General features: G+C 39.0%; 1 protein-coding gene across 2 annotated transcripts; it reads right to left on the bottom strand.

The window, feature by feature from the left end:
* Positions 1-208: 208 nt before the first annotated feature.
* Positions 209-15231, bottom strand: LOC107750309 (period circadian protein homolog 1-like). 2 transcript variants are annotated; one of them, XM_016565633.1, is made up of 18 exons: positions 14844-15231; positions 13985-14238; positions 13576-13697; positions 13034-13235; positions 12095-12289; positions 11784-11969; positions 11547-11700; positions 10185-10428; positions 9864-9972; positions 9594-9750; positions 9324-9442; positions 6555-6701; positions 6055-6378; positions 4530-5314; positions 3733-3916; positions 2733-2925; positions 1899-2049; positions 209-1807 (listed from the first exon to the last, which is right to left on the bottom strand). In XM_016565633.1, exons 1-18 carry the CDS (start codon positions 15215-15217, stop codon positions 1499-1501), a joined length of 4209 nt encoding a protein of 1402 aa, XP_016421119.1. In that variant the 5' UTR covers positions 15218-15231; the 3' UTR covers positions 209-1498. The 2 variants fall into 2 exon arrangements, with proteins under 2 accessions (XP_016421119.1, XP_016421120.1); XM_016565634.1 differs by lacking the exon at positions 6555-6701.
* Positions 15232-24996: the final 9765 nt, after the last annotated feature.

Below are 24996 nucleotides of genomic sequence, written 5' to 3'. Positions count from 1 at the left end.
AAAACCTCTGCATATGTTTTTATAGCTCAGTGGACATTCTTGTCTACTAAAAGCCTGTGGTTTGGTATGAAAACTGCTTATTTTAATTCCCTCTGCCTCTTCCAAAGCATACAGCGTACTTTTCAATCATATACCCACTGTATATTCTTATAATTTCCTGTTTTAACCTCGATACTTGGAATATTTGCAGACCACAACAGTGTGAACCATAATCTTTTTATTCTTTTTCATATATAAAGAAATACACAAAATACTTACAAACTGTTCCAGGACAACTTGAAGTCAAAAAGCACATGACTCAAACTGACAGGGAAAAGGTAAAACAAGAGGAAAATGCCTTCAACTGATTGCCAGCACTCGTTCGTTAAAAGCCTCCACTCTTTTGACTCAGAAAGGGGAGGCAGCTTTTTCTGGCCGTGACCTCTGGAGCTTCCCTTCGCTAAGTGCTACTCTACAAGAAGATGCCTTGAGCATTGAAAGTTCACGGTTGCCATGGTTACTGTAGTGACTTCCAAGTGGTGAACGTGAACTGTAACAGACCAATGAGACTCTCTGTGGAGCTGCAATGCATTTCACACAATTCATCCAAGCTTCAACAATGAACAATTTTGCACCAATAATGTATAAAAAATATACAGAACGATAAAAAAAACAAAAAAAACGTGTGTGTAAATTTAGTCAAAAATTCCTACTTTGTATATACCTGTAAAAAAAAAAAAAACATTTCCATAACATCTGGGAAATGACCAAAAGCACAAGGTGAGAAACAATTACTGTCCTCAAAGGCAGTGAATCTGTTCTCCTGTCTAAATGCACATCTTACAACACCTAAATCAACTTAACACCGGAGTTTAAAGGTCCGTTCATACTAATAACGATAACTGTAACCATAACTATATTAAATGGCCACACCAAGGGGTGATAATGGTTATTTATAAGCGTGCGCTGCAGTTCTGTAGTTTGCTGCTTTAAATGATCAAGCTCTTTAAAATTGGATTGATAATCTGGAAAAAAAAATTCTGAAAGTGATCCCAAACCATTATCGTGTTATATATCTGTGGTGTGGACTTCCCTATTCTTATAGAATTAGATGATTAAAGCTTTATAGTTATAGTCATGGTTATAGTTATCGTCCCTGGTGTGACGAGCTCTTAACCCATTTGACAACATTTGAAATAATTGTTTAGCATGCCACAAAATGGGTTTCTGCAGGTGACTAGAACTGGAATTAAACAGGTGGCATCTCAAAGGTCAAATCCAGAGTGGTCTAAAGCTACATACCCTTTATTTCCCGCTAACAGATCATAACTTCTTTGCAATAACCAAAATATCCCGAATTTTTGATAATCACAGTCTTTCAACAAAGCATTTCTGCTTTACATTCATCATCTGTCAGCCTTCCTGGCTAATTAGCATTTATTTATAGAAATAAATACAACTGGATAATTTAATGAGTACACAAAAGATGTCATCAGAATCTCACTGCCTCATTGTGTCTTTAGTGTGTCATCTGTGTAAGTGAGGCACCCATTTCCTCCACGATCTGTGAGGTCACTTCCTGTTCTTCTATCATCATCATTCCTTGGTCATTGATTTGTGATGACGTAATAGTCCTATCGTTTTCAACCTCTCGGTCTTTGCAAGTCTTGTCGCTCTTCTCCATTGCGGTGTCTGCTTGGGTGTGTTTCTCAGCAGTGGCGCCCTCTTCTGTCACCTCTAAAACACTGCAGAGCTCCATCTCGTGGATCTCCTCATCGAAGGGGGCCGCAGAGGGGACCGAAGGAGAGGACCTACAGCCCATACATGCCTGAGAGACACATTGCATATAAATAAAACAGTCACGACTGAGTGTTTAGTGGTGTATTGTGGGAGTTATTGTCTGAGAGACTTAGGCTTACAGAAATGTTGATAGCACGAGGCAGGCGTCCAGTGCGGATCCAAGGGTGAACCTGGCTCAACTCGCTCTTCTGCTCCTCAGTGAAGCGAGGCTGCCGTTTCTGCATGGCTCTCAGAGCAGCACGGTCCTCTTTCAACACAGCATCTCTGTCTCTGTTACAAAACACATTTATTTGGTTAGTTAACTATTACCATTACAACTTTCATCAGGCTTTTACAGTGGGTTTGTATTAAGTTTATGGGATGTTAGCATGGTAATGCGTTTCTTTTTTCTATGCATGTGATGCGTGACATTTTACATCATAACGAGATGTATTAAACCAGTGGTTCCCAATCCTGGTCCTGGAGGCACCCCAACATTGCACGTTTTGCATGTCTCCTTAATCAAACACACCTGATTCAGGTCATCAGCTGATTAGTAGAGACTCCAAGATCTGAAATTGGTGTGTCAGAGAAAGGAGACGTGCAAAATGTGGAGTGTTGGGATGCCTCCAGAACCAGGGTTGGGAACCACTGTATTAAAGTATATGTTTGTGTCAGTAATGGTGTTGTATAGGGATGGGAATCAAATTCTGAATATGATTTGACTTAATGATTCTAGTTCCTTAACGATTTTACGGAAGAGTAAATGAAGAATTTGCTAGGCAAAACAAAAATGTTCTATTGACAATATTTTAAATGGAACACTATTTTTATGTTTTGTTTTATTGTTGATTTGACTCTTGATTAAAAAAAAAAAAACTACAAAAAAATGTAACTGATTTGTTTTAAATGTAACTGTCACTTGATTCCCAACTCTGGTGATGTAGTGAAATCTGTACAGTGTTGATATTAACCGGATGGGCAGCTGGTAGGTCATCATAGTCTTTTCATCTGTGTTGGCCATTAGAAGCCAGATGGGGTCTTGTAGGACACATTTGATGAACTGTGCTTCTCCATCACCCCCTGCTGTCTGCTTGCGGGAGTGGCTGTTCTCTGATGAGTCCACACTGCCAAAGTACTTGCTTGTATGGCTGCTCTGACTGCTTCCTGTTAAGTAAATGAAAAAAGAGAGAAATTAAGTCATTTACTTGAAGTAACGCTTCTTAAGTAACAACTGCTGAATGGCATTCGGTTCGTTCATTCCAAGTAACACTCTAATCCATACTAGGGCTGCAAAACGATTAATCACGATTAATCGCATTCAAAGTAAAAGTTTACATACTATATGTGTGTGTACTGTGTATATTTATTTATTATGTATATATAAATACACACACATATGTATATATTAAAAAAAATTTGTATGTATGTGTATATATATATATATATATATATATATATATATATATATATTTACAAATGCATAAATAATGTTTTGATATATTAAACATAAAACATTGAACACTGATATTTGAAATAATTAAAACATTTAAAATATCTTTTAATTGTGAAATTAAAACCGCCAGTAGGTGGCAGTAAGTCACTGTTAATAAGTGAGTCATTGCGACTGAACCGAATCATTTAAACAGTTGCCCCCATGTCTTGAATTTGTGATAATTCTGAATGTATTTTAATAGATTGAATCTTGCAGTGATCAGGCAGAGCGCACTCTAAATGCGCAATATTAGGAAAACGTTATTTAAGACATTTTAAGACTTTTTAAGGACCCGCGGACATCCTGATATATCCATAATAAATATACACAGTACACACACATATAGTATGTAAACAAACTTTTATTTTGAATGCGATTAATCGCGATTAATCGTTTTGCAGCCCTAATCCATACTGCCTAAAATGTATCCATTTATAACTTTATTTATACATTTATTGAATAAATGTATTGCCACTTACTAGTTCCACTTCCTGAAGAGCTGCAGCCATTGGACCCTGATCCCGACCCAGAGGAGCCTGTGCCTGATGAGCCAGAGCCTGAGGCGGCTGAGCCAGTGCCCGAGCGAGAGTCCTCCTGTAACAGCAGGTCTAGCAGATCACTGGAGGTGGACATGGCGTCTTGATTGGACTCATTTGTTTCACCCTGCAAAGGGCATTAAAACCACAGACCATTACTAAACAACATGATTAAATAAATTGCAACAGGATATTCACAGCTGATTATTGAGAATGTTCTCTGATGAATGCTACGTGTTCTGATTTAGAATTCTTTTCATGAATGGTAAAACTGCTCTCTTATTGGATGAATCTCACAAAGGTTTTTCAAAACCACATCCGAGTCATATTTCAATGCCCAAATTAAAACATAAAAACATGAGAAACTATATAGAATATTGGGGGAGATTTGATATCAAATGTTTACTAAATCTCAATAATCCCAAAACGTCTTAATTTTCTTTATATAAAATAATATTTTTAATATTATTAGCATTTATTGCATGCAATGGTGACAGGTGGCTAGTATTATGTTATAGATATTCAATTAAACACCTTTTTTTACTGATTTTTGAATTTCCTATTTTAACATGTTATGCTAATACGCTACTTAGTTGCTACTAAATATCGCTGTGGTATCAAATTTAAAATAAATATTATCGATTGTTGTGAAATTTAGCTGGTACTGATATCGAATACTGAAACATAACATAATTTTAAATAATCAGTAAGCAAATTAATCCAACAGTCCATTTTCTTACGTTTTCATTCTCTTTTGAGTCCACCACTGATCCTCTCTGATTGGAGGAGGCCTGTCCTCCTGCTCCACCTCCTTGTCCCACCATAGGAGATGTGGTCTGTTGCCCTGATGCCACCTCAAACCGGTTGGCTGGAGACTCCTCCAGCTGCAGCAGATTCAAGGGTGAGGAGCATCTGGACTGAAAGAGCGGAGACTCTGCTCCTTCTTTCTCAGGGGCCTCTCTTTGGCTGTAAGACTGAGAGGTGCTGGAGCGAGAGTGGGCACGTGGGACAGGGGTCGGGACCTGACAGGGCGCAGGGGAGGCTGTGTTGACAGCAGGGAAAGGGAAAGCTGGGTTTGGGCTGTAGAAAGGCTGAGGCATGCCCATGTTGGGCTGTGGGAACATGTAGTTGGGTAATACCAACGCCATCATCGGGTGGACCATGGGAGGTACCATCTGTGAGTTCTGAAGGGGAAAGCGTAGCCCCGTTTGTATGCTGGGATCTGAGATGGAATGGGAAAGAGGGGGATAGACGGTATATAAAGGAAGGATGCCAGGTGGGTACGGGACAGAGGGAACACTAGCTTGTGACCCTGAGGTGGGCCAGGAGGAGGAGCTGTCTGCAGGACTGATGGGCATGGAGGAATTAGAGTGCCTGTCCAGAGCGGGAACCCCTCTTAGGGGGCCAGCTGGGCTACGAGACACAGTCTGCTCTGAAGCTTCCTGGTGCTTCAGTCTTTTGCCTCCTCGACCACGTCTACGCCCACTACTACCTGCTGCTGGGTAATCACGAGAGCAGCGCACACCTAAAATCAAGAAAAAGAGATACATTACTGGTCAAAGGTTTGGAATAAATATGATTTTCTGTTTTTAAAAGATGTCTTTCAAGCTCACCAAGGCTTCATTTGAGCAAAAATACAGTAAAAACAGGAATATTGTAAAACGTCATTACAATTTCAAATAACTGCTTTCCATTTGAATGTTTCAATATGTAATTTGTTCCTGTGTTTGCAAAGCTGAAGTTTTAGCAGCCATTACTCCAGTCTCCAGTGTCACATGATTAATCAGAAATCATTCCAATATACTGACTTGGTGCTTAATTATTATGTGTTCTCAATTATTAATAATGGCTATTATTATCAATGTTGAAAACAGTTTTTGCTGCTTAACATTTGTGGAAATTGTGATACTTTTTTTCTGGATTCGTTGAAGAATACAAAGTTCAATAAACAGCATTTATTTGAAACAGAAATATTTTTAACATGTCTCTACTGTCACTTTTGATCAATTTAATGCTTCCTTGCTGAATAAAAAGTAATCTTTTTTTTTTTTTTTTTTTTAAATCTTTCTTACCCAAAACTGTATTTTTCATCAAACAAACAAACACAGCCTTGGTGTACTTAAGATACTTCTAGCATAAGATACTTCTTGGTGGAGCATAAGATACTTCTTTCCAAACTTTTGAATGGTAGTATACATGTCATGAAGAATAATTTTGTGTAACACTGCATGTGTTGTGTTTGTTGTTGCATGAGCACATCCTTACCTCTTGCTAAAGATACAGTTGCTCGTCGATGCACAGTTGAGGTTGAGTCAAACACTCTGAGTTTGCTCAAGTCTTTGAAGCGACACATGAAGTTCTGCTCCGCTTGTTGTGTGTGAGCCGACAGAACCTCTTTTGTGAGACCCAACCTTTCTCCTCCTCCGGATCCTCCAGCTACCCCTGTTCCTCCTGCACCTCCTCTTCTCCATGCATCCCTATCAGGAGCAGGGCTAGGGGGCAGAGAGGGCATCGTTGTGGGAGGAATTTGGGGTTGAGTGGCAGGATTAGCAGCATTCGGAGTAGGCGGGGCTTCCTCCATTACGATATCTGTGGGAGCGAGGTAAAACAAGAAGAAGGGATGAGACAAAAAAAAACTAGTGCCCCAAAAACTGGCCACAAGAACAAAAAAAAAAAAAGACACTTGATTGCTATGCTTGCTTTGTGGTATTATGCGTCTTTGGTGCCCTCTCTAATTCCTCTGAGATACACATACACTTGCCCACCTGACTCAGGAGGTTTCTTGTCCCCCACATGGACGATGGTGCTGCTGAAACTGCATTGAGAGGTGACCGAGGCTACACTTTCAGCTTTACTGTGCATGGCCATTGGGGGTAACAATGTACTCTCCTCTACCAGAGACACAGGCGGAGCTGCAGGTTAGAGTATCTGTTAATACTAGTGTTGTAGTCAAGACCACCTAAACAGAGACCAAGTCGAGACCAAGACCAGAGTGTGATGAGACCAAGACAAGACCAAGACTTTGAGGGGTTGAGGCCAAGACATGACCAAGATTTTGAGAGGTTGAGACCAAGACAAGACCAAGACCAAAACAGGGTGAGACCGAGTCAAGATCAAGACCAAACCAGCACTCCTGAAATTCATCTGAAAGACCCACATTTACTGAACAGTCTTTTCAGGATTAACTTTAACCCTGGGTAAAGTATAATCAGTGTAAAACGTGAAGCAAGATAACCCAGGATTCCTTTTACCCAGGGTTTAGAATGACCCAGGGTTAACTATTTCAAGTGTGAAAAGCCCTTATAGAGCTGTTACCAATAAAATAATATCACTAACAGAATTCATCTTTGCTCTGCAGAGGTGGCACAGAAGCTGCATCTGAATTAGTACAATTACAACTTCAGAAATATTGTTGAGATTTATCTTTTTAAAATATTATTTTGAATATAGAAATATAATGGGAAAATAAAATGAATATGAAAATTAAAACTAAAACCGCCAGTGGGTTAGGTGGCGGCAAATCACCTGAGTGTGTTAGAGTCATTTATTCAGCCGATTCATTCAAAGCAACTGATTAATTCAGTAACAAATCACCAACTGTGTGTTGCTCAGAAACTCACTACAGTTCTGCTATGGGATTTGTTTTGAACTCTTTTCGTTGCTGTTTTTCATTTTTTGGTCATTTGTATTAATTTTGGTGAAATTTTTGGCACAGTTCCCCATTAAATTCTGACCGGGCACAGCAGTATCAAAAGAAATTAACAGTATTAAAAGAAATCACATTAAGGTTGTTAACAAATAAATAGGACAATGCACCAGCAATTTAGTAATATCTCTGCAATTGTGGTCTTGACTGGTCTTGAAATAAAATCCAGAGAGCCCTTTTAGTCTGAGACCAAGACAAGACCAAGTACAAATGCAGTTGAGACCGTGACAAGACCAATACCTTCAAAAAATGGTCTTAAAGGGATAGTTCACCCAAAAATGAAAATTCTGTCATTAATTACTCACCCTCATGTCGTTCCAAACCCGTAAGACCTTTGTTCATCTTTGGAACACAAATTACGATATTTTTGATGAAATCGGAGAGCTCTCTGACCCTGCATTGGCAGCAATGCAACTGAAATGTTCCCAGGCCCAGAAACATAGTAAGGACATCGATAAAATAGTCCATGTGACATCAGTGGTTCAACCGTAATTTTACGAAGCTACAAGAATACTTTGTGCACAAACAAAACAAAAATAACGACTTTATTCAACAATTATTTTCCTCCAAATCACGTATTCCACCATTATGGAGAGTACCATGACGCATGCATTTTGCTTTCCTCTGCACGTAAAAAAGGCGTTTTCTACGTCAGCAGCACCACACGCATACCTTGTTTACATGCAGAGGTACTCTTGATAATGGCGGAAGACGTGATTTGGAGATGAAATGTTGAATAAAGTTGTTATATTTGTTTTCTTTGTGCACAAATAAGTATTCTCGCAGCTTCATAAAATTACGGTTGAACCACTGATGTCACATGGATTGTTTCACCGATGACTTTACTACGTTTCTGGGTGTGGGAACATTTCAGTTAAGTTGTCGTCTATGCAGGGTCAGAAAGCTCTCGGATTTAATAAAAATATCTTAATTTGTCTTCTGAATGGAGGTTGAACTGAAGATGGACGGAGGTCTTACAGGTTTGGAACAACATGAGGGTTAGTTTCATTTTTGGGTGAACTATCCCTTTAAGACCGGTTTTGAGTACTACAACACGTTAATGCACAGCATATCTTTAGTACTGTAGTCTATATACACTATATACCAACTGTATATAAACTCTGTATAAACTGACATTTGATCCTTGGTGAATAAAAGTATTCATTTATTTTTACTTAAAAAAAATAAAAAATTACTGACCACAAACGTTTGAACGGTACATTTCAAAATGCCAGTGGCCAAATTTGGTGGTATTCTAATGTAAACACTACCATTTGCATAATCATTTTTGGTGTAGAATACATTAACTATATATAATTTTTTCATTTATTTATTTTTTTGTATTTAATCAGTATTAGCAAATAAATTTGTTTGGCTTATGGTAGAATTATGAATCCTGTCAAGCCATTCAGAAGGTCTAACTCACAAACATTATTTTGCAATGCTTTCTCTTCAGTAAAATCACTCAGGCCTACTGGCCAAATGTCACATTACATAACCAATATTCATGAGTCAAACCTTCACCATACTGTAGTAGTGCTCCTTAGTTTGTGATGTGCTGGTGTTTAGGAGGTATTCCGTGCTTCAACAAAAACATGGCATGCCATGCACTAATTAGAGCGAATATACATGCCATTGTAACCTTGTAATATTTATGAAGACCTTTAAGTAAATAGAGTGTGCTCAAAACTGGCACTTCAGTTTTCTGCTGTATCAAAATTGGTATCATTAAATAAAATTTGAATGGTAGTTGCATTGTAATAGACTGTAGACCTGTAACTGCATTTAATTAGTACTGTGCTGCATTAGTTTATCATTGGACCATCACCTTTAGCATTGCCTGGAGCGTCCTGCTGTTTGTCATCATCAGAGGTGGAGGAGGCAGTGCAGGAGGAAGAGCCACACTTCCTCTTCACCGTATTTGGGATGTTACAGCTCTCCAGATACCTGATGAACCAAATAAAACCATGAGGCCACGGCCTGGCATCGGATTGCCATCAAAGTACTAGAGATGCTCACTATACAATACAATGATTAATCTGAAATTCACAACACATAATCAGTGATAGACATCACTATAATGATCTGAGACACAAACCTTACGATGCTATCCACGCAATTGATTTGCTGATAAGAGTAGGTGGTGGGCGGCTCCTTCTGCACGATCATGGAGGGTGCGGAGATCTTCGAGGGTGGAGCAGCACTAGGACCGGGACTGCCGCCCAGCTTTGCTGCTTCAACTGTTTGCACAGCACCTATTTATCAGACAGAGAACATCTTGAGACTAACAACCTTGACAAATTTTAACAGAGCAACTGAAGGGTGTGTCTTTACAGTTACTATGAATATACAGTGAGTGGTTGTGTACCTGCGGTGGAATGTTTCTTAGGAGGAGGTCGGTTGCGGGATTCAATGAAGACTTGTTGTCCGCTGGCCTTCACCATGTGAACATCTTTGCAGATTTGCTGGAAAGTCATCTATTTGAAAACAGTTCATTTAATTTAAGTGTTTACTATCCATGTCTGGCCTGCCTTTTATGTCTATGAACAGTACTAACAAGCACCGCAATACTTTATAGAGTTCAAGGTCAAGAGAAAGTTTGTTTTCGGTCACATATGGACTGAACCTGCTAAAATGAGGGGCTTACATTATGAACTGGGGTTTAAGTGCAGTGTCTTTAAACACTCACAGGTTTGTGGAGCTGCGAGGGGTCCTCCAGACCTGGTCCACTGCTGTCTGATGAGGAGGCGGCACTGGGCTGGTGCTCGTGGGATCCATTGCTGGCCAGGCTGCCGTAACCATGAGAGCTGCCGCTGTGGATGGGCTGCACCAGGAGCCTGTGGATATGCTCACTGAGCTGAGCGATGTCTGGGGACAGGGTCCGCTCCTCCAGACCCCTCGGCAGGGTAAAGACATCCTCATTCAGTGGAGAGCTGGAAGGAAAGAATCAAGAGGTAATTGCGTGTATGTACAGAGTACAATAAGTAGAATATTTGTGTTTGTTAGTGGTGGGGATTTTGAATTATTCTAGGGAATAATTTTACCAAAAGGCTTCAGTTCAGTTTCATTCGCTCACTCCGAGTCACTGATTCGGAGACTTTTTCTGTGGTACATCCATACACCAGTACATTAGGTGGCAAATAGTGAGTGTCTTTTGAGTGCTATAAACAAGTCATTAGATCATTCACTCAAAGGATTTGTTCAAAAACCTTTCACTCAAATCGATTCAGAATTTGAATGCTATATTGTGTGTTATATTATTGACTATACCAAGACCAAACCAATGCATTTTCAAAAGGCACTCACAATTACCATCATTTTAATTGTACATGGTCATTAGTCCCTGCTTCCCCTTTTTCATGAACTGAATGACTGTACGAGGCAGTAATAATGTGTGTGCATGTATACAGTTTGTGTGTAGAAGCACTCTGAGTCACCGCATGTTGGAAGAAAAATAATGGTATTGAGCTCATGAAAAATCTGTCTGTGTCCACATGACAGAGCATGTGCTTATGAGTTTGATTGAGTGCGGACACATTACATACTGGTGTATAGGTGGTATGTGATGGAGGAATTACGTGTGTATGCCTGTGTGTTTATGCTGTGCACATGTCTAGAAATGTGAAATTGCAGAAAATCGAGGTGTGCACTGAAGATGGAGCTAGTTGTGCATATTCCTTTTTGCTACACCTGTAAATTACAATGGAACCAACTAAGATGTTTTTAAAATATATAAAAAAGTAAACAGTTTATTGAAAAAATTTGATGGTGAAAATGTAATGTTTCACAGTATTAGTTTTTACTTGTATTTTTGAGCAAATAAATGCAGCCTTGGTGAGCGTAAGAGACTTAACATTTACTACTTCAAAAATATTTTTAAAATCTTACAATCCCAAACCTTTGAATGGTAGTGTACCAATACAAGATCTGTCTCTTATGAGTCTGATTTGAATAATGTCGCGTAAAAAAAGAAAGAAAGAAAAAAGAAAAAAAAAAGAAGTGATGCTTTCTGAGAGTTAATTTTGGACCTTGTGTGTACTCGGGTTCTTACGTTCTGACTTTGTGCAGGCCAACAATGAAGGCCACTTTCCTGCTCCAGGGGTTAATGAAGGAGGACCAAGAGGTGTCGATGGTCAGATACTCTCCATTCTGTGCGCACATCCGCAAGGGAGCGTGATCAAACGGCTGCCCTGCAAACTGAAGAACTGAAAGACAAAGGAAAAGTGAAAATTTAAATGAAAGAAAGGAAACAGACAGAGGTTAGAGAGAGGAAGGGAGAGTGACTCACTCTTCTTATGGATGGCCACCATAATGGGTCTGTCATCTGGATGGATGTACAGCAGGACTGGGGTTCCCACAAGGTCCTGAGGCAGGTACCCCAACAGAGGAACTGCCCGCTCATCCACCTCCTGAAAGAGACAGCTGGGGGTGTGACTGGTGGTGAATATCCTCTTATCCGTAGGAATGCGAGGGGCTGAAAGCAGGATGGAGAGAAAGAGAACAAAACCCAAACCCGAGTTAAAAAAGGCATTTGTATTTTTTCCATTTGGTTCTAAACATTGTGAAAAAAACAATATACTTGTTAAACAAGAAATGTACCCTCATATCCCGAGTGCACTCTCTCTGCGATGAGCAAACAGCAGGGTTGAGGGTAAGCCGCATCAGAGTCTTGGAGCGTGAGCAGATAGGGGGTCAGTCTGAACGGGTAGTACTTCACATTGACACTGGTTGAGATGTCTCCACTGATGCGACAAAACATGGACTTCTCTTGGGTGCAGTCCACCGGTGGAGAGACTAGTGAAAAGAGAGATCACAATCACAAATCAGGCGAAGTCTTGAGACGAAGTCACAAATGAGGAAACGATAGATAGTGTTCAGAATGGTTGACAACTTGACAAAACTGAAAATTTGATCATCTATTACTTACTCTTGTGTCATTCCGCACCTATTATATTTTTGTTCATCTTTGAAACACAAATGAAGAGATTTTTAATAAAATCTGAGAGAATTCTGTCCCTTCACTAAAAGTCCACTGCACCAAAACTTTGACGCTTATGGTAAATGGAAGCTCAACCTCACTGGTTCCTTCGAGTCAAGCAAGCACAGTTGAGTTGCCATTAACCATATTTGATGTGCTCCATGTATGTGCGTTAAATCAAATCTTTGCTAAATTAGATCGGTTTATCATATAAAGCAATTGTGTCTCTTCAGAAGACTTGGATTAAACCGCTCGATTCATATGTATTTCTATTGTGATCTCTTCATTAACTTTTTGAAGCGTCAAAGTTTTGGTGGAACTGACCTTCAGTGGAGTGACGGTTCTCTCAGGTTTCATTAAAAATATCCTCATGTATTTCAAGGATGAACGAAAGTCTTGGTTTGGGTATGGAATGACATAAGGTAGAGTAAATGTTCACAGAATTGTCATTTTTGGGTGAGCTATCGCTTTCAGATCAAAACTATTTTTGATCTTTCTGGTTGTCAAATGTTAGTGTAACATGCCATAACACAACCAAAACACACCATGTACAAACATACCAGAGCCGATGCAGGAGGCCCAAGGAGGTAGTTTGCTGGGTGCAGTGTTGCTGTAGAAGGTGCTCACATCCTGGGGGGCCAAAAGCTCAGAAAACAAAACTCCATGCAGCTTCTCTGGCTTACTGTGCAGAAGAGATGAACCTTGTGGGGATATGTACACAACCTTCCCTGACAGGAACGAAACCGCCATTGAGAAAGTGTCCTGCACAAGAGAAAAAGAGACTCTTTTGTAACTTCTAACAAATACTGTGCACAGCATCTGCATGACTGAGAAAAGCTGTGTACCATTTTACAGAGAGAGAGAGAGAGAGAGAGTGGAGAAAATGAAAAGAAGAGAGGTGAAATTTGGGATGATTTTGCCATCTAGAGCATGTCTGACGCATCTGTAACCCACGTTTTATCTTTGTTTTTGCTGACAGAATAAAAAAAAAAAACAGTAAGCCAGTAACTTCATTGATGAGACTGAAACTACTTTTCATACAATAGTTTAATATTGTGTTACTACTAGAGAGAGAAATGGGTTTGTGTGCAAGTCAACGTACTGTATTTTTGAGCGTGTATTCAGAGGTGATATTGTCCAGTTCATCAACAGTGAAGGTGGAGAGATCCAGACTACAGCCATGACACTCCTCAACATTCCACTGGTGATAATACTCCTGATTGGCTGCAAGATTCAAAGAAAAAAAAATTGAACATCACTGGACCCACAAACTCCATTCCTGTTATAGGTGAAATGTATAATTCCTGTGCTTCTAGCGGCACCAAACAGAATTCCAAAAATAGTGATTATTTTCAAATGCTTCAATCTACAAATGGCTCGTAAAATTGAACTGGAGAAATAATTTTCACACTGGAAAAATTTTGCATACATCATTCCTTTAACTCAATTCAAGCTGTTGACTTTCCTGTCAAACATAGAACACAAAACCAACATATGAAACTCCCACTCACCTTTGACTTGTCTGACACAGCTAAGGGCGTATTTGAGGGCGTTAAGAGTGCTGGAGCGTCCCTTCATCTTTCTCTCCGGTGGCAGACGGATCTTCAGCTCATTCAAGGCTCTCATCAGCTCTTTCTGGGTCTGGACCCGAGCAGACTGATTACTGCTGCAGCCGCTGGTGGATGGCGGGTCTTGTTCAGAGCTGGCACTCAACAGGCTGTAAGCCAGAGAGCTGCTGGGTGGAGACGGGCTGTGAGAGTTTGAGCTGAGGGAGAAGGGATCAAAAACAAGAGTTATTATTACTTATTATTATAATGTTAAGAAACATTTCAGAATTAGCTTTTTAAAGGGGTCATATGACGTGATTTCATGTTTTCCTTTGGACTGTTACAAGCTGTTCGTGCATATATAAAATACGTAAAGTCGCAAAGATTAAAGTCTCAAACCCAAAGAGATATTCTTTCTAAAAGTTAAGACTCATCCACGTCTTCCTAAAACGCCTCATTCGAACACGCCCCCACAAATCTACATCACTGTGTGGGAAGGTTTGCATACCAACGCCCAAATGTTTACGCAGAGAAAGAAGGTGTAACTTTCATTCTCGCTGTAGTATTGTTGCCGCCGCCACCATGTCGCTGACGCTGTGTGTTTTCAAATATGGAAAGGGCCGAGGTATTGAGCCAATCACAATGCACTGGATAGCTGGCCAATCAGAGCACACCGCGCTTTTCAGAATAATGAGCTTTGTAAAAATCGAAACGTTTCAGAAAGGCGGGGCAGAGAGGAGCAACAATAATGTACGGTATGTGGAAAATAACGTGTGCTCTGAGACAATGTTCACAGATCTGGTGTCCATTCTCTCTCTCTCACCTCTTGTTGCTCTCCGTAGTCTCCAGACACATGCCTGAGTCTTTTCCATTCTGACTGGAGGAACTCTGATAGCTTCTGTTCGACTGTCTGCTTCTGGATCCATTCCCTCTCTCACTTTCCCTCTCCCCAGAGTCATTTCCACTCGATAGTCCATCCGTATCATCAGAATTTGTCCCTCGGTTGTCACCTGTGGATCCTTTGGGATCAGATACCCCTCCTAGAGATGATCCTGTCCCGCTATTCACCGGATTTGATGAGGTAGAACTCTCACTCATGCCGCAGGATCTGTTTACAAGCCCTGCCTTTTTCTCGCCCCCTCCTGCTCCTCTATCTGTATCATTGCTGGGGGCGGAGTCTGAGTTGTCATCACTCATAATAATACTGTAAAAATAAGCAGTTACCGAGATGATAGGATTCACCTGACAATAGATTACACGGAGTTGAATAAGTTCACTATGTTGGACTGCCTGAACTACAGTGGGAAATCATTTTGGTGCAAATATTCTTCACAGATTTGTTCCGTAAACAAAAATCACTTCCAGGTGTCTCACCACCCTGTCCTTTGTCTCAACTCCTCTGGAACCTCAAATCAAGTAGTGCAAGTGTAAAGTATTTTGCTAACTGCAGAAATCGTTGTTCAGCTCAGAAAAACAGACACAACTGGTTGTTACGAAACAGACTTGGCTGCTGCCACAGAGGCAGATGGAGTGGGACAGTGTGAAAAGAAGTGTAAAAAACAGCCACTGGGAAATTAGGCTTCTTGTCGGGGTCTGGCCATTCGGTCTCCTTCTCTTTGGCCTCTGTGGGACTCTATCTCTTCACGGAGGACAGCTGCCAGGGAAAAAGCAAAAGAAAAGGTAAGTATCAGTCTGAAACATACACGTGTACAAGAAGTCGGTTAGTCATCTTGTCAACTCTCTTTAACAGGAAATGCTACTCAAAGATGTTTTTCAGCAGGGTAAATTGTAAGTTATCAGAAATTTTGCACTGACTGCACGTGACAGCTCGGATATTGGCCACTACAGAGGCTTTTTCTAGTCTCCTTGGTAACCAAGAATACTATGTAGAACCACAAATCCACACTCTACCTTCTCCACCTTCAACCACACAAGCTTGTTTTTGTCTTTTGCATTTGCCAACTACAGGGAGCAGTACAAGGATCTATGAGAGACACAACGACATCAGTGTTTACCTCAAGATTAGGGTGACCAAGTTGGTTTCTAGTAGGTGTTCCAACTCAGGTATTCAATAGCATAAAGCTCTGGGTCTCTTGTCATCAGAAATGAACAACTTTCATCTTAAAAAGGATGAACCTTTCAAAAATTTAGGGTAAGAATCTTTAATAAATGCTATTCATTAAAGAATCCTGAAAAAAACTATACCATGGTTTGACAAATAATAATAATAATAATAAAAAAGAATATTAAGCAGCACAACTGTTTTCAACATTGATAATAATAAGAAATGTTTCTTGTGCACCAAATCAGCACATCAGAATGATTTCTGAAGGATCATGTGACACTGAAGACTGGAGTAATGGCTGCTGAAAATTAAATGCAATACATTTCACAATATTACTGTTTTACTTTTGATCTAATAAATGCAGACTTGGTGAGCATAAGAGACTTCTTTCAAAAAAATCTTATTAACACCAAACTTTTGAATGGCAGAATTACACACTTCCACATTCACATATATTCTCTGCCTTTATCCCTCAAGAACACTTAATCTCATAAGACAAATATACACACTCACTGTCGTCTGTGTTCGGTCAGACTTTTTTGTACTTCCTTTCTGGGATTGTTACTGTCATCCTAATGATCTGATACCATTTGTGGAGCTACCGAGTTTAGACCTACACACAACTGTGAATGAGCATTTACTGCAAATAGCGCCTCTAAGCAAGCAAGAGAAGTGATACTAAAAATTGAGCATGTAGGTAGAAACTAATTCTAAGCCAATCAGTTATTCTAAAGCATATTATCTGTGTGACAAAGTATAAATAGACAGGGAAAAGTGGCTGCTGGTACTGAAAGTAGTAATGTATGTAAATGCAAACCCCGTTTTTTCCCCAACACAGTAAACCGCATTGACCCATTTGATTTAATTTGGCTCACCTCAAATAAATCAAAACCCTGTTTATTAATACCTTTCATATTTGTAGATGTGAAAATTTCTAATCCGTTGCTTCCAGAGGGAAATCATACATCAGAACACTTTGTTAGACTTTACAGACATACTGTTTGTTAAAAGACTTCTTTGATGCGTAAGAAAGTGTTATTGAACTATTTATAATTCACTTAAATGGCTGGTTTTCCAGACATAGATTGTATTCCGAGTCTGCACAGCTTTGATTAGCATGAACCTTTTAGCTCCCAACTAGTTTAAACGTCCAACAAGACATTACTAACAGCACAAGGGTAAAGGTGTCTTAAGGCATTTGCCTTGCAATTAACAATCCGAGACATTACCAAAAATTCAAATCACCAGGCGGCTGATGCAGTAAATTTGTGCAGTAAATGTACAAGTGAAAATCAGTGTATATTAAATGGTAGAGAAAGTGTTTTTTTTAATTAAAAATATAATTAGTAATATATTGTGCATATGCTCAGGATGACAGCTGTTGGCACACAGGGATTCAGGTTCGAGCCTGGTCATGTCTTTATCCCACTCACTCACCCTACGTTTCTTTTCGTTTTTTTTAAATAAATAAATAGGCCTACCAAAAAGCTCAAAAATAAAAAAAAGATATAATAATAATAAACTATATTAAAAACAAATTACCCTCCCTTGGTATATTAATTTAAAATGATTAAAATGTTAATAATCTGCTGTCGTGAGCCTTATCTCATATTGGTACCATGGCAATAATCTCCTATTAAAAAGCTGTCTATTTGAGAAACATAACTTGATTAAAAACATCTAAAAAAAAAAAGAAAGAAAAGGGGTGAAAAGTAAACAAATGATTTAAAAAGTAATATGCCCAATCTCCAAACACGATGCGTCATAAGTTTCATTTCCCACATGAACAAACTTGCATTCCCGCTGGGTTCGACTGACGGCAATGTGGACGTGCACGGATGAAGGTTTGGAGAGAAGACTGATAAACTGGTTACATTTTAATCAGACACTCTCAAACAGTTCACCCTCTATTCCTGAAGTAGTTTCTACTGAGCGACACCGTTTCTGTCTCCATAGCATTGAGACTGCGCGCGCTGCCTAATAAGCACACGTGTCTGCTGATTCCCTCAAAACGCTTGTTTCAATCCTCATGGAATCGATGCAAATCAGTTGAATAAATGTTTTAATGACTTTTAGACAGTCCCTTATCGCCACCTACTGGCATAACGATGTAACCTGCACAGAGTTACAAATGCCCACCACTAATACACAGACTGACAGTCTTTAAAAACACTGCCAGAGTTTTAAGCCATGAACCTCTATGCATAGACACTGACCCGAATAACGGAACATGGCCAAACGAATACGTTTCTTGCAAACATACAATTCTTTTATTATTATTTGAAAATAGTTATAGTAATACATTCTAGTTCTTTTACTAATTTTCACTCTTTGCTTTCCTTAAATCCCTTTAATTCTCCATTTCCTTTAAATAGATCTAATTGAAACGACCGTTTAATAAGAATGAAAACACAGCTTCAAGTTAATAAAAGAGAACAAAACATTTACTGTTTGAGTTCAAATACATACACTAAAAGAAGACCGTGAAATCAACATCTGAACATGTTTTTGTCTGTTACAGTAGTACTGTATATACAGACTTTATTTACTTGACCTGTAATTATTATCATTATTATTATTTTTTGATAAGAAAAAGTTTATTGTAAGTATTATAAGTTGAATATGCTGTAGCACAGAGAGCCCCTATCATTGATGTAATTTTACAGTAATGCATGTACTAAATGCAAAAATGTTTGAAAGAGTTCACGCAGCGGGCAGTTCTGTAAAAGTGCACGACCCAAGTAATCCAAAGCCTGGGTGCTATTTATCTAGAAACAAGGTCATAAGCATATGGTTTCATATTGGGTTCCAGGTGCTTTGACAGACTACTTGTGCTTGGTAATGTGGAGGTTTTTTCTCTACTGCATTTTACTGACAGACTCAATCTACACTCAGTATTTGCACTTTTTGGGTAAATTAAACTACTAACAACATAGTTGTCCCTGCACATTAAACTGGAATGGGGAAAATAATTATACATCACCTTTAATTTACAGTTAAACAGGAAGAAAATAACCATCAAGTAACTGGGACTAAATTACTCGAATGTGAATCTAACCTTATCTCACGTTTGCTTTGATATGCAAAGAATGTCATTATAGACTTGAGATATACCACACATTTTTACCAAACTGTCACCTAGTCTCACATAACCAAACTTTCAGCTAACAACATACAGTCTGATCCACTCTGCAGCATATTTTGGCCAAGAGCTGCACACTTAGACAGGAATAGACCGCCTGGTGAACATGTACAGCATGAATAGTCGGTCTTGTTTTTACATGTCATTTAGGGGCAGGTTTATCTAAAATTGTTCTACAGTAGTTGACTTGAATAAAAAACGAATTTAATGGCACAGAAGTCCTAGTCCATGAACAGCTGCACAGAAAACACTGAAATGAACAGGAGAGCAGAGGCGTCGTGCCCATTCATTCTTGAGCCAAGTGGATTTTGAATGCAGCTTTCAAAAGGCAAAAAAATAGCCAAATAATATTTGTTATATTTCATACAATCACACCGGTGTGATTAGAACGTTCAGTGCAGCACAGCATCAGCTGCTAAAGTTTCACTTTGGCTGGCGCTGAGCCAGAGACCGACACGTTTTTAAAGCGCTTTTACAGCATTATAACCAATCACACACGATTCTGTTGAGCTTATGAATGCAATCAGAGTCATCGCTGAAATGCCGGTGAAACTCGCTCCCTTTAGGTGGCTCTTATGGGGGGGATTTGGGGGATTTTTTTAAACATATTTTTAAACTACAATCATCCAACCTAAATATTTCGTCACCCAGTGTATTTGTGTTTTACAATTTATAATGTTGTTGATTCATATTTATATTGTGATGAAGATGGACCTACTTAAAAAAACCTCCAAACTCTGAATTGAATTTATTTTAACTAAAAAAGACAAGTAAACAGTCCGTAATAAAATAAGAATAGATTAATGACAAGCAATGGCACAAACAAATACAATAACAAGATACAACTAAAATTAACTGTGCTTTAAGTTTTTCAGGTAGGTTTAACAGTAATATTCAGGTACAGAAATACCACAGAAACAGAATAATCTATTTAACTTTAAAATAACACAGGTTAGTCTTCAATGTATAAATAAACATTAATGACAGACAGCAGCAGGTTTATTTAGGTTGCTGTCTCTTTAAGACCTCATGCACAGATCAAAATGTTACACATAAGTTTTGTTTCTCAACTGTTTACATTCATTCAGAAACTAAACACGCTATGTTGCTCACAGACGCACAACAGTTCTGCTGTGGCTTTAAAGGTAATATGTTCTCTGCAAAACTGAGCAAAAACATAATATTGTGTTTAAAATATAACACCATATCAACATCTTATTTAATGAACTGTTGTATAAAATCAAATTTAAACTCGTGATATTCGGGACAAAAGCAGCACTCATGCTGCACTCCCTGTGTGATATCGTATGATATAAATATAAGACAAAAACTCATACAGGGGCATTTTTTGCACCAATATCTTGAATTTTAGGGCATAACTGCATTTATGGAGTTGTTGCCCTGCATCATATTTGTTAACAGTCAACTGTATGAAATGTAAGATGATGTAGACCTACAGGTCTGGGGGCGGGGCCAGTGCGTTAACTGATCGCGTTATCTTTCATAACTAATTAATTAAGTTGACGCGTTAAACTGACAGCCCTAATATACACACAATTGATCTATTTTGGCAATTTCACATTCCCCTGCAGTTCCTACATGAACCCCTAGGAGTTTGTAACTAATAGCATCACGATTCCCCTGCTTTGTTAGTTTTAGGAGGTGGTGAATGCTTTACCACCTTACCCACAACAGTATTCTTTTTTGCAAATATGATGATGTATAGAGAGCGGGGCAAGTTGTCACCCGTATAAATCCATACAAAGAAAAATACCTTGTCCTGTAACTTAGGCTACTCTTACACCTCAATGACGTTGTGATGGTTTTAGCCGAAGTGGCATAATAAACTAAGAACATAACAGTGACAGAGATGACAGATCATGATGATACTTCAAACACCCTTATGTATAGATTAAATGACAACAGGACGTTTGCCTCACTTTTCACACGGTTTCCCTTCTATTTCTCATATAAATACCAATTTACTAATGTAACTGTCTTCTTTCTTTTAACATGAATTTTGGGGGAGTCTGATGAAGTACTCACAAAGTACACACTGTGTTTGCCCCATGTATGCATGCGTCAGTTTCATTTGACCTGTATGCACAAAGCTACGTCACCAAAAATGTGGATAATCTTAAAGCAAAGCATGGAAATTAAATAAGCCGTTTTAAAACATTAGCATGGTATGATGCAACGGTCAATGGCTAATCGATTAGCGCTTAAAATGCATCCAAATCAGCACCTTCTCTTGGACAAATGTAACGTTGTAAACATGTGAATAATAATTTAACTTAACGGCCGTCAGAAGTATAAGAGGTTCAATCTAGACTAATCTTAGTGCTGGCCTTACCTTGTAGATTTTACTGTTCCGTTTCTCTTGAACAAGACGACAAATGCGTCATACGTCGGAAGAGTATTGCAATGTATTCCTGATCTTATGAAGCCGACGGAATGTAATAGGTCCACTCCACTGACATTGCGCTGCTATAGTGTGCTAGAGATTTGTTTCCTCAAGACACCAGACACACACGAATACACGTGTTTTCCAATCTGTCCACAAATCTCTCGTATCGAGGAATTCTATTGGCTGTGCTCGTAGACAACCACGAATTCTATTGTGTAACCCCGCCCATTCACCGCGAAGTGTTCGCTGATTGGCCAATGCCAAGGGCGCTCGGCACATGTTTATCTGCTGTCACGTTGCAGCGCGCCTGTTGTTGTGATACACACAAGTGCGATCGTGTTGTGGGCAGTAAGACACATTCTTGTGTTGATGTAGATTCACATAAAAAAACAAGGATGACCCATTTTGACCCATGCAGCAGAATGAACTAGATCACATGCAGTTATATTCATGTGATTATTAACACCCTTATTATTAATAAAAATAACACGTACAGCAATGTGTGACTGCGTAGTTTTAATGAACCCTTTTAAACCGTTTTTCAGGTCCCTGGATTTCAGGGACCACGCGAAAACCTTGAAGAATGTCTGAATCGGTTCTTTGAAACGAGCTGTAAAATCTGTGGGACTTTCCAAAACTACTGTTTTTCATGTATTGCGCATCTCGAATGAAAAACCTGGTGGTGAATATGAGCCATGCACAGTTCCACGTGCCTCAGAGGCAGCCTGTTGGTGACGTCAAGCAGCTTCTGCGACGCCCTCAAACTCACGTGGCGGGTGGCGTGGCTCGCTGGTGCTGTATGGATGAATTTATCACCGTCGTCAGAGAAGCGTCATTATCAGGCTGACCTACATTTACCCGAATATAGTTGGGAGGCAGGCAGCCTGCATTAAGTAGCCTAACCCACATTTGGCAGTTGTAATTTTGCAGCAGGCAGCCACAAAGCAGGATTCATTACTCTCCAAGTAAACATAATATATACATGTCATATATATGTGACTCTGGACCACAAAACCAGTCATAAGTAGCACAGGTATATTTGTAGCAATAGCCAACAATAGGGGGAGACCGGGTATGGTTGTAACACTTTTTGTTACAGAGTGCTCAAACTTTTATACAAAGCACCCACATTTGTTCACTACAAAAGGCAACAATTCAAACCTCAGCAAGAATATCACAGCCCTTATAAGTTGATGTTAAATACATGGAGTGCCTTTGTTACAATCTACCCCACTGCCGGGGTATGTTGTAACACATACTGGGGTAAGTTGTAACAGTTAGACAAAAGAAGCAAAAACAGCAGCCACCTCATAAAGTTTGCTTCAAAAACAGGTTTATTGAAACAATCTAAAAGAACAATACAAAACAATGTCGCACTTTCTATGAATGACCACATCTCCAATCCACTTTCTGTTCGATGCAGGAGTGTGTGCGTGTGTGTGTGTGTAAATTAGACTACTGACAAAGCTCCTTAATGGTATTTATGCTTACTGAACATTCAACTCCAGTGTACCGAGGTAAAGAATATGTAGATCTAACAAAAAACTGTTTACATTTGTGTGTGAGATTGTGCCTTTGTATGAATTTTCTCAATCAGATTCACAATGGTGACAATTCAAACCAATGTTTTTAACCCTAGAGTGCAGGCTTGGTGGATCCAGAAACTGCATAGGGCACATTTTATCCACATTTCCTTTGGCTTTGAGCTGCCAAAAAGCTACATATAGACAACATGAAAGTTCTCAGTTCTATGTAAGGGAATGCTAAAATGTGTTATCCCTTAACTTACCCCACCCCTGTCATCCAATGTTTAGTTAGCTGTTAGCATAATGGTTTGAAATTAGCAGTTTAAAAATGCATCAAATTTTGCTTGAGAATCTACAGTTTATTCTAATGTAAGTTATATGATTTAATCTGTTGCAACAGTTTAAGTATTAAGCAAAATAGAGGTTTGGTAAAAAAAAACAAATCGGATTCGTACACCAAAATCATTTTTTTCTTTATAAAGTCTGCATATATCTATTTACAGCCTTGACAACCATTCATATAAGATCGAGGAGGAAGTGGGTAAATAATGAAATTATCACGAGACTCCTATATTATCCCTGATAGGTGGAAATGGTGTTGTTACAACTCTCCCCATATTACAACCATACTCGGTCTCCCCTACATTGTATGGGTCAAAATTATCCATTTTTCTTTTATGCCAAAAATCATTAGGATATTAAGTAAAGATCATGTTCCATGAAGATATTTTGTAAATTTCCTACCGTAAATATATCAAAACGTAATTATTGATTAGTAATATGTATTGCTAAGAACTTCATATGAACAACTTTAAAGGTGATTTTCTCAATATTTAGATTCCAGATTTTCAAATAGTTGTCCTATCCTAACAAACCATCAATGGAAAGCTGGTCGATGGTCCAGGGTCACATATGCAAATGTTTAGCTCTGATTCATCCCATATATATATATACAACCAATTCCAGAGAAGTTGGGACATTTTGTAAAATGCAATAAAATCAAGAATATGTGATTTGTTCATTCTCTTTAACTTTTATTTAATTGACAAAAGTACAAAGAAAAGATTTCCAAAGTTTTCACTGACCAACGTGAATGTATTTTGTAAATATGAACAAATTTTGATTTTGATGGCTGCAACGCACTCCAAAAACAGTTGGGACAGAGGCATGTTTAACACCGTGTCACATCAACGGTCCTTTTAATTACAATGTTTAATTGTTTAGGAATTGAGGATACTAATTGTTAAAGTTCTGCAAGCAAAATTTTTGTCCAATCTTGCTTGATACAAAACTTCAGATGCTCAGCAGTCTGTGATTGTTGTTGTCTGATTCTCCTTTTCATGATGAGCCATACATTTTCAGTAGAAGACAGATTTGCTGGCCAGTCTAGCACATTCACTCTGTCTACGAAACCATGCTGTTGTAGCACATGCAGAATGAGAGCTGGCATTGTCTTGATATAATAACCATGGACTTCCCATGAAAGACATCATCTTGATGGCAGTATACTGTATGTCTCTATACAATCCCAAAATATGCCTCTATGTTAATAGTACCTTCGCACATATGCCAGTCACCCATGCTATTTGCTCTGCTGCACCCCCATACCATGACAGACGTTTGCTTTTGCTTCTGTCGCTAATGAAAGTATGGATGGTCCCTTTGGTCTTTGGGACTCAGAACTCGAAATCCATTTTTCCCGGAAACAAGTTGAAATGTGGACTGATCAGAGTACAGCACACATTTTCACTGTCTTTTTGACTATCTGAGATGAGCTCTGGCCCAGATAATCCAGCGGCGTCACTGAATAGAATTGATGTATAGCTTTCTCCTAGA

Source organism: Sinocyclocheilus rhinocerous, unplaced genomic scaffold (genome assembly GCF_001515625.1).
Source record: "Sinocyclocheilus rhinocerous isolate Xijiao unplaced genomic scaffold, SAMN03320098_v1.1 scaffold692, whole genome shotgun sequence".
Classification (NCBI taxonomy): domain Eukaryota; kingdom Metazoa; phylum Chordata; class Actinopteri; order Cypriniformes; family Cyprinidae; genus Sinocyclocheilus; species Sinocyclocheilus rhinocerous.
Note: the sequence above shows the minus strand (reverse complement) of the source record. Positions and strands in the feature narration are given on the sequence as shown.